The sequence below is a fragment of the Bos indicus x Bos taurus genome, chromosome 8 (genome assembly GCF_003369695.1).
Source record: "Bos indicus x Bos taurus breed Angus x Brahman F1 hybrid chromosome 8, Bos_hybrid_MaternalHap_v2.0, whole genome shotgun sequence".
Classification (NCBI taxonomy): Eukaryota; Metazoa; Chordata; class Mammalia; order Artiodactyla; family Bovidae; genus Bos; species Bos indicus x Bos taurus.
The window spans coordinates 23031303-23040062 of record NC_040083.1 but is presented as its reverse complement, the minus strand read 5'-3'; the positions used below and the strand labels follow the sequence as shown (position 1 = coordinate 23040062).

The window sequence follows — 8760 nt, the reverse complement described above, 5'->3', positions numbered from 1 at the left end:
AAGCCTTTATGATTATCTTAGTTTTGCATTTAAGACATAATGCAGCAATTTATAACTAGGCAATCTATTTTTATGTATAAATGAAAAATCTCAAAGATCTATTTGCAAGGAAATATAAATAAATGAGAAACTGAAGTATATGAAAAATGGATATTTATGTGATATACATTAGTATGTCCATATGTATAGATTTATTAACTACATATAAAAATGTCTGGAAGGATACCCATTAAATTGTTAACAGTATAGGATTAGGATGCATCCTCCTAGAAGTCAAGGGTATGCATTCCTTTGTATGAGTTATTTAAAAGTTTAGCGATGATGTGTGTTTAATATATATAAATAAGTTTAAGAAACCCTTTTACTTCTTTAGAGTCACATGGCAGCTACCAGGTCTCACATCTCTTAGCTGTCTCTGCAATCCCCAGGCTGCCTTTTTCTTCTTGCCTACATTTGAACAATTTAGGAAGACTCTCTTCTCAGGAGTGGCCAAGTGTAGAAAACTTACTCTCCCTTCCACATCCTACTCCAGGATCCTACATTCCACATATGCAGATTGACGGCCTATGATGTATGTGCTGCTGCTAAGTTGCTTCAGTCGTGTCCGACTCCGTGCGACCCCAAAGACGGCAGCCCACCAGGCTTCCGCGTAGCTGGGATTCTCCGGGCAAGAGTACTAGAGTGGGTTGCCATTTCCTTCTCCAATGTATAAAAATGAAAAGTGAAAGTGAAGTCGCTCAGTGGTGTCTGACTCTTAGCGACCCCAAGGACTGCACCTACCAGGCTCCCCCATTACTGGGATTCTCCAGGCAAGAGTCCTGGAGTGGATCGCCAGTGCCTTCTCCGCATGATGTATGTGGTTCTCCACTAATCCTTGAAGGCGCTCCGATTCTTACAGGCCCCCAGCAGGAAACTGTGTCCATGACCTGGGCTTTTCTCCACTCATCTCCCTCCCACCTCTGATCTATGTCTCAAGAATCACATTCAATCCCTCCTCACATTGTCCATTGTTCTTTCTATGACCCAGGGTGGGTAACCCCATTCCCTTTTTATTCAGGTGACTTCAGTATAGGTTTATCTTGTAGGATCAGGCTTTGGGTTAGATTTTATTCAAAGATATGTGCAAGTCAATTTGTTTTTTCAAATAACTTTCATTTTCTCAAGTGAAAAACAAGAGTAGTCATAAAAAATATAGTACAAAGCAAATATCTTATGAATGATAAAGATTTAAATGCTATGAACAGAGTAAATATTTCCAATAATTTAGATAAATAAATAAATATTACAACTTTTTAAGATATGAAAAATGAGTTCTTAAATCTGTTTTAAACAGTTATGGTAACAAAACATTTAACATACATTTAAATAATCCCATATATTAGCTATTACTTATATGTCATCTGACACAAAACTAGAGTTAAAGGTTGCACTTTGAGTCTTAGAAAATAGCCATTTAGTTGACCAGATGAACCGTTTTCACATTCAACACCTTCTTTATTTCCTGAGTTTTCCAATGAGCTCATTGGCAAAGACCAAGCACCTTCTGATTTCCACGCTGACAACCTCCCAGGCACAGTGGCTGTATTCTTTCTCTTTGAGATACACACTGATTCGCTGGAAGTAACTCTTCACAGCCAATCTGGAGTTCTCACTCCCTAGAGGTGACTGTTCCAGTGTCCTTCCCTCCCTCAGACACGTGTCCAGGTCCTCCAACTGCTGATCAAGTCCCACGAGGAATCTGTCCAGGAGGCTCTTGTCCCGACCTGCAGAAGAGCCCGTGGTGCTGAAGAGCTGGAAGGTCTGCTGGAGCAACTCGTGCACAACAGCTGTGGCTTCTGTCTTCTCAATCCTGGTCCCATGCACCAGGGTCTGAGGAAATCTGAAGTCAGTCCTGTCCCTCAGACAGGACACAATGGGCACTCTCTCCATCTGACTCCAACGTGTGAAACTTTCCAGATTGCCGTGGCTCGAAGGCAGCTCACAGCCCAGGGAGCATGTGGGGCTGCAGCAGAGCATCACCAGGGCCAGCAGCACAGTGACGGGGAGGGCCATTGGGACGCTGGGGGCTCTCAGGACTGCATGCAGGGGAGGTGTAGGCAAGTTCTGAGGGCTTGGGGTGATGGGTGGCTCTTAAAGAGTGAGTAGAGAAACTTTCATTTTCTGGGTTTTTCCAGTTTGCCCTTTCCTTTCTTTTTCTACTCTTTGTAATGAAATCAATACAAGCGATAATTTTTGCCATGAGTGCGTACGTGGGGGACATCAAATCATGCGTGCCACTGTGGTTGATAGCTACACAGCCGTATATTATGCTTCTCACACCTTCTTAGTTGTTCCTGGGAGAAGAGTCTCGTCAATGTCAGAGAAAGACGAAATATTCATACAAAACATGGCTTTTCCAGGTCACCAAGAAATGCTCAGTACAGAAAGAGCTTATGAGAGAAGCTATTGATTTTTCTCATGTTTTCCTCATTTACCCTTTTCTCCCTTCTTTAAAAAATTTCAGTTGTGATTGTACCTTTACAATATCACCTGAGTAGGCCTTAAGCTCCCTGGAGACATTATAGGGAACAATATCATTGATATCATTTGTTTAAAATGAGTTATTTTGCAACTATAATTCACAAGGCACTTTTTAAGGTGCTGGTTGTCCTAAAACATTCATGTTTGCCTGGGTTTATTTCTCTTTCACCTCTACCACTATGATATTTCACAGGATACTTTGCTTCAGTCTTTGTGAGATAATACAGATAATCTCATCTCCTTAAATATTTCCCTGGGAAGTGATAATCTACCATACACTCAGGGATACTGAGGTTGCAATTACATTCAATCCTTGTAATGGCATGTCTTTACCAATTCTATAAGGTACAGATAATTTGTAATTATATTAATGACAGAAATTTTTACATGCAACCTCTCAGCAAAGTGTTTTTAATAAACATGACAGTCGTCTTCACACCTTCCTTATGAGATAATTACTCTAATTATTGACATGTTTGCAAATAAGGAAACTGAAAACTCAGAGAGAGTACTTAACTTGCTAACAGGATTAACTGCATAAGTGGTACTTGAGCACTCTACTCTTCAGCCTCCACTTGATTCCTCATTAACCTTAAGCATTCTCCTTTAGCTACATCGTGCACAGTTGTAATTAAGTAATGCATCTAATTATGTAACATTTGACCGCCCTGATAGATTGTAAGCTCCCTAAAGGCAGTAATGGCACATGTGGGGAATCCAGGAAGGTGTCTGTCCCAGAGAAAGTGCACAGAGGGGTCTCTGTCCCAATGTTGTTGGTCACTAAGGCATGTCCAACCTGTCATCTATCTCTCAGAGTTTGCTAAAATTCATGTTCATTGAGTCAATCCAATGCAATCGAATCATCTCATCCTCTGTTGTCCCCTTCTTGTCCTGCCCTCAATCTTTCCCAGCATCAGGGTCTTTTCCAGAGAGTGGGCTCTTCCCATCAGGCGGCCCAAGTATCAGAGCTTCAGCTCTGTCCCAGGACTAGTTCTAAGAGAACTATACACACCAAAGTTTGAGTAGACCTAGTATTTGACGGCAATGGCACCCCACTCCAGTATTCTTGCCTGGAAAATCCCATGGATGGAGGAGCCTGGTAGGCTGAAGTCCATGGCGTCTCTAAGAGTCGGACACGACTGAGCGACTTCACTTTCACTTTTCACTTTCATGCATTGGACAAGGAAATGGCAACCCACTCCAGTGTTCTTGCCTGAGAATCCCAGGGACGGGGGAGCCTGGTGGGCTGCCGTCTATGGGGTCGCACAGAGTCGGACACGACTGAAGCGTGCAGTAGTAGCAGCAGCAGTAGCAGAATTTGAAGACTGTTTCAGAAAATGATAATCTTCTGAAAACAAAGATAGTAAGAGTAAATCTAAATGGATTTTTTAACTTTCTGGATAATTTCTCAAAATATTATCTCAGGTAGAAACAGAGACTCTCAGAGTTGTTGTGTAGTTGCCATAATTGGCCAGGCTCCTCTGTAGATCTCAACAAAACACCACTTGAAATATAGGATTGGAACTTATCAGGTGCAAAGGGAACTGTGTACTCAGCTGTCATCTACTGACTGTCATGTCCCTGGAATGAGCGAATGGCACTTTTGTGACAATGATGAATAGGAACTGGAAAGGAAGACCTTACTAAGTCTTCCTCTAAAATAGGAAGCACATTGTCAGAGCAGACAGCTCGGTCCGGTGCATGAGACAGTGGACATGGGGGCAAGACTCCTGGGTTGATGTCACAGCTGCAGCCTGCACTGCCTGTGTGACCTTCGGCACTACGGTTGTCTCCTCTTATATGGAACTGATGATCATATAAGTTTCTCTGGATTTTTCTGAAGATTGTAGGACATAACGTACTTCTGACAATGCTTGGACACATAAGATTTCGGTATCTGTTAACTGTTCCCACGAGGCAGAAAATTCACACATCCAACTATGGAAACGGGATAGAATTTCCCTGAGATGACCTGCTTCCCTTCCCTTAATGCTCAGCTTACTGGTCAACATTATAACATCTAATCTCATCTCTTGCGTGAACATGATGTGCTGTCCAAACACTACATCTAGTAGCTTCCAGCTCATAGCTGACCCCTCACACATGAATAAAATGACCGTCCAGTCTGTACCCCTGTCTCTTTTCAGGGTAAGTTAATAGGTTTACATCCTCAGAATCCATTAACATCCACGAAGAGTGAGAAATGTAAACAGACAAATAAAGATAAATAAGTAGACACTGGGAGTTAGCAAAGCCGTCCACTATCCTTTTAGGTAACACTGTGCCTAAGAGCCTGCTACCCTCCCCTGGCTCTGTCTGCAGCTAAACTATTTCACATAAGCTATTCTGAAATCTGTCACACTGTAGAGCTCTTCATCCCTGTTTGTGTAGTTAAGTGACATTTGTCATTTGGACAGAGAAGTCACTACAGTTTATTCATTACATCATTTACTTTACCTTTGTGGGTTACGTCTTCATTCACTGCTTACTTTTACTTTCTAGGAATGTTCAATGAGTGGAAAGTTTTTATCTCTTGAAAAATCGCTGAGGAAATACATTAACTGTTCTATTCATTTACATTTTCTGTTCCTGTTTTTGCCATAAACCTCAAAGTGGAAATCGAAAAGATTGTAGGAGCATTAGCACAGCTTTTACAAACTGAATTACAAATGTCAAAGAAGAGGTAGCAATAGGAAAACCGTATAAAAGGAGCTAATAAAAAAGTGGGTTGCTTGGACATGGCAAGGACAATGGCCTGGGATAAAAAAGGGACATTCTAACCACTTGAACACTTGGACAGGAGTGGTGGTTACACTTTACTTTCATGAGAGTGACTTTGGAGGATTCATCATCTTGGTTATAGGCTTAGTTTGTAACCAGGAAGGGTTAATTTTGAATTTACACTGGATCTGCTTCTGTGACTTCAATTGTTTTTGTCCCAGAAATTCACATTTGGGAAGGCCAGAATCACAGATCGATATGACATCTTTGTTTGTTGACATGACATGAGATATTCCATTTCACACCACCCATGAAATGACTATCAGGAAGTACAACTAACACATCCGCCTACCTGAGGCTTGCTGGCTGTTCTGGGAGATATTTTCAGGAATTAAACGTCCTTTACTTTGTTTCCTCACCTCCTCCCATGTCTGATTCATAAAAGAGTCTGACACCCAGGACCCCCACAAGACGGTTATTTTGAGGCACTAGCCTTTCCTCTTCTCAGTCAGCCAGTTCCCGAATAAAGTCCTTTCCTGCTCCCAACACCTCGTCTTGGATTCATTGATTTGCCCTGCTGCAAGCAGAGCAACTTGGACTCTGTAACAAGCTCAGCATTTGGATTGGCACATAATAAATGTTTAGTAATTTCCTCAATTATGGAGAGTAAATACAACCAAAATTGACAAATTAAAAGTTCTGCTGAGGAGAATAAGGTGAGATCCATGCATATAAAGCTCAGATATTTTTCACATCTGATCAAGTCTTTCAAGAGGAATATGCAGAAGCAGCAAAAGAAGTTTGAAAAAGAAGTCTAACAAAGTTTCCTTAAAAGTTGATCTTAGCATCAGGAAGAAAGATCCAATACCTCTTAATATATCATTAGTTCCAAGTTACTGACATAATAAGCATTCCATGGAATTAGAACATCTACGTTTTTAATGAATACATTTTACTTCAATGTAAGGATACAGAAGAGCAGAAACTCATGACTGATTTCCAGGCTGTTGAAGTGAAAGGCAAGCCCAAAATGAGGTAGTACATGTATCTGGGTAAACTCAGAATATGAACATTTTGGACTTAATATTTAAGAGGCACACAACAGAAGATCCTTACATGAAATGAAGATGAAACAAAGCTCACAACCGCTCATCTCAATTGGAATGCTTCCTTGAGGAATTGACCAATGGTTCTTTATCTCCTCAATGATGATACTGATGATGCTTGTCTCCAACCCCATCTCTTCCTCTGAATCCATGAACTGCCTCAGAGCCTTGACTTGGAAAAGCAGGAGACCTTCACATTTGCATCAAATAAACACAATCTCTCTCTTTCCTGTCTGGGCTACAGGAAAGACTTCAGATTCCCTCTGGAGCAGGTGAGTGGCAGCCAGCTCCAGAGGCCCAGGCCTTCTCTGTGCTCCACGAGATGTTCCAGCAGAGCTTCAACCTCTTCCACACAGAGTGCTCCTCTGCTGCCTGGGACACAACCCTCCTGGAGCATCTCCACACTGGACTCCATCATCAGCTGGACGACCTTGACGCCTGCCTGGGGCAGGTGATGGAAGAGGAAGACTCTGCCCTGGGAAGGACGGGCCCCACACTGGCCGTGAAGAGGTACTTCCAGGGCATCCATGTCTACCTGAAAGAGAACGAACACAGTGACTGGGGCTGGGAAACTGTCAGAGTGGAAATCATGAGGCGCTTTCTGTGTTAACTGGTTCCTAAGAAAACTCAGGAAGTAAGAAGGAACCTGATTCTCAGTGACTCGTGTCCTAGCTCAGACTTTCATTTTCAGTCATTTCCAAAACTCTGATTTCTGCCTTAGCTATGAAATAGTTTGAGTGACATTTGATATTGGCATTAATATTGAGAATATCAATATCCATCTGCTTTTAGAATTAGAGGAAATATATCTGATGCCCTGTGGCTGAATGTTATGGAATAACATGTTTTTCTATGAATGTACCTCATTTATTGGAGAAGGGGACCGACAGAGGATGAGATGGCTGGATGGCATCACTGACTCGATGGACGTGAGTCTGAGTGAACTTCGGGAGTTGGTGATGGACAGGGAGGCCTGGCATGCTGCGATTCATGGGATTGCAAAGAGTCGGTCACGACTGAGTGACTGAACTGAACTAACTGAACTCATTTATTTATATTAATTTATTTACTTTTATGGTACTTGCATTTATGTTATGTTTATTACATGCACGCGTGCTATTCATGCTAAGTCACTTCAGTCGTGTCCGACTCTATGCGATCCTATGGACAGCAGTCCCCCAGGCTCCTCTGTCCACAGGATTCTTGAGGCAAGAATACTGGAGTGGGTTGCCATTTCCTTCTCCAATTTATTCCATAAGAATATAGAATTTTCTTTAATACAAACGTAACTTTTATTTACTCATGAAATGTATTTGAAGACATGTTTCTTCCTCTTCCTTTTGAATCTTTTCCCAGAGGCCTAATGCTGTAAAACTACATATAGAAAGATGTTGTGCAGTGTGTTCCTTTATTTGCTGGCCTTGTGGAGAGTCTTCAGTATGAGACTCAGAGGCCCTGACCTTACAGAGGTCACACTGGAGCAAGGACATTGCCATGAAAGAAGTAGTTATAAGATAATTAGGTATTTACATTTGGGCCCTGGGCTACACAGAAGTATCAGATGTTGATGGCAGTGAGTATCCTGGGAAGCTCATTTAGACCACCTTTAAATGACTTAGCAGCAGCAGCAGCAGCAGCAGTCTCCCCAGGGAAGTAATCCGAAGTATGAGACTTGAAGAATGAGTATGAATTTGTTAAGTAACTCATGAAGAGCAAAATTTCCCAGAATAAAAAAAAAAAAAAACTAATAATACAAAACAAAGCATAGCATATAGAGTGTCCCTGCACAAGAATGGTTCTGGTACTTTTAGAGACGTGAACAAGACCGAAGTCGGTAGACTGTACACATGCATGTAGGGGCTATCATGGCATGACCCTGGATATATGGAAAAGGGCCCAGAGATAGACTTTTGAATGGTGTTAGATTTTATCTTAAGAACCAAGGAAATTACTTGCGAATTTAAAGCTACAGAGCCACTCGGACCAAAGCAGATGCAGGGAAATTCATGAAACCAGCAGTTCTCAAAGTGTGGTCTGTGGGCCCCTGCAGATCCCCAGGACACTCTACAGGGATTCATGAGGAAAAATAATTCCTATATCAAGATCTTATCTGTCTTTTCCACCACAGTAACAACTTCTGTTGGTGGTGCAAATACAGCGCTGGGCAAGACTACAGAGCTGCAGTGTGGATCTGAGCAGGGGCACCTCAGTGCCTAGTCATTGTCATGCTTTTACGTATCATATACTTGAAGTTGGAAAAAAGGACAGTTTCACATAAGAAGATCCTTCGTGAAACAGCAAGATGAGGAAATTTATGAAATCTTAACTTTGGAGTACACATTTAAAAATATTCTCCGTTGTAGTCTTTTTAACATGTTGTGTGACAGGCACGCCTGCTGCATGCCTGGTGATT

General features: G+C 41.9%; 2 protein-coding genes across 2 annotated transcripts; one reads left to right on the top strand and one right to left on the bottom strand.

The window, feature by feature from the left end:
* Positions 1 to 1342: 1342 nt before the first annotated feature.
* LOC113897810 (interferon alpha-2-like) lies at positions 1343 to 2217 on the bottom strand. Its single transcript, XM_027550786.1, has one exon. The coding sequence runs from the start codon at positions 2050 to 2052 to the stop codon at positions 1495 to 1497; it is 558 nt and encodes a 185-aa protein (XP_027406587.1). The 5' UTR covers positions 2053 to 2217; the 3' UTR covers positions 1343 to 1494.
* Positions 2218 to 4563: 2346 nt separating this feature from the next.
* On the top strand, positions 4564 to 6957 carry LOC113897930 (interferon omega-1-like). Its single transcript, XM_027550841.1, has 2 exons — positions 4564 to 4668; positions 6592 to 6957. The coding sequence occupies exons 1-2, from the start codon at positions 4564 to 4566 to the stop codon at positions 6955 to 6957; spliced, it is 471 nt and encodes a 156-aa protein (XP_027406642.1).
* The last annotated feature ends 1803 nt before the right edge of the window (positions 6958 to 8760 follow it).

What these genes read in the sequence shown, in the direction of transcription:
- LOC113897810 (XM_027550786.1), bottom strand. Translation starts at nt 2,052, where the DNA reads ATGGCCCTCCCCGTCACTGTGCTGCTGGCCCTGGTGATGCTCTGCTGC.
- LOC113897930 (XM_027550841.1), top strand. Translation starts at nt 4,564, where the DNA reads ATGATGTGCTGTCCAAACACTACATCTAGTAGCTTCCAGCTCATAGCT. An exon ending in TACCCCTGTCTCTTTTCAGG is followed by an intron (nt 4,669 to 6,591) that starts GTAAGTTAATAG and finishes TCTGGGCTACAG; the next exon opens with GAAAGACTTCAGATTCCCTC.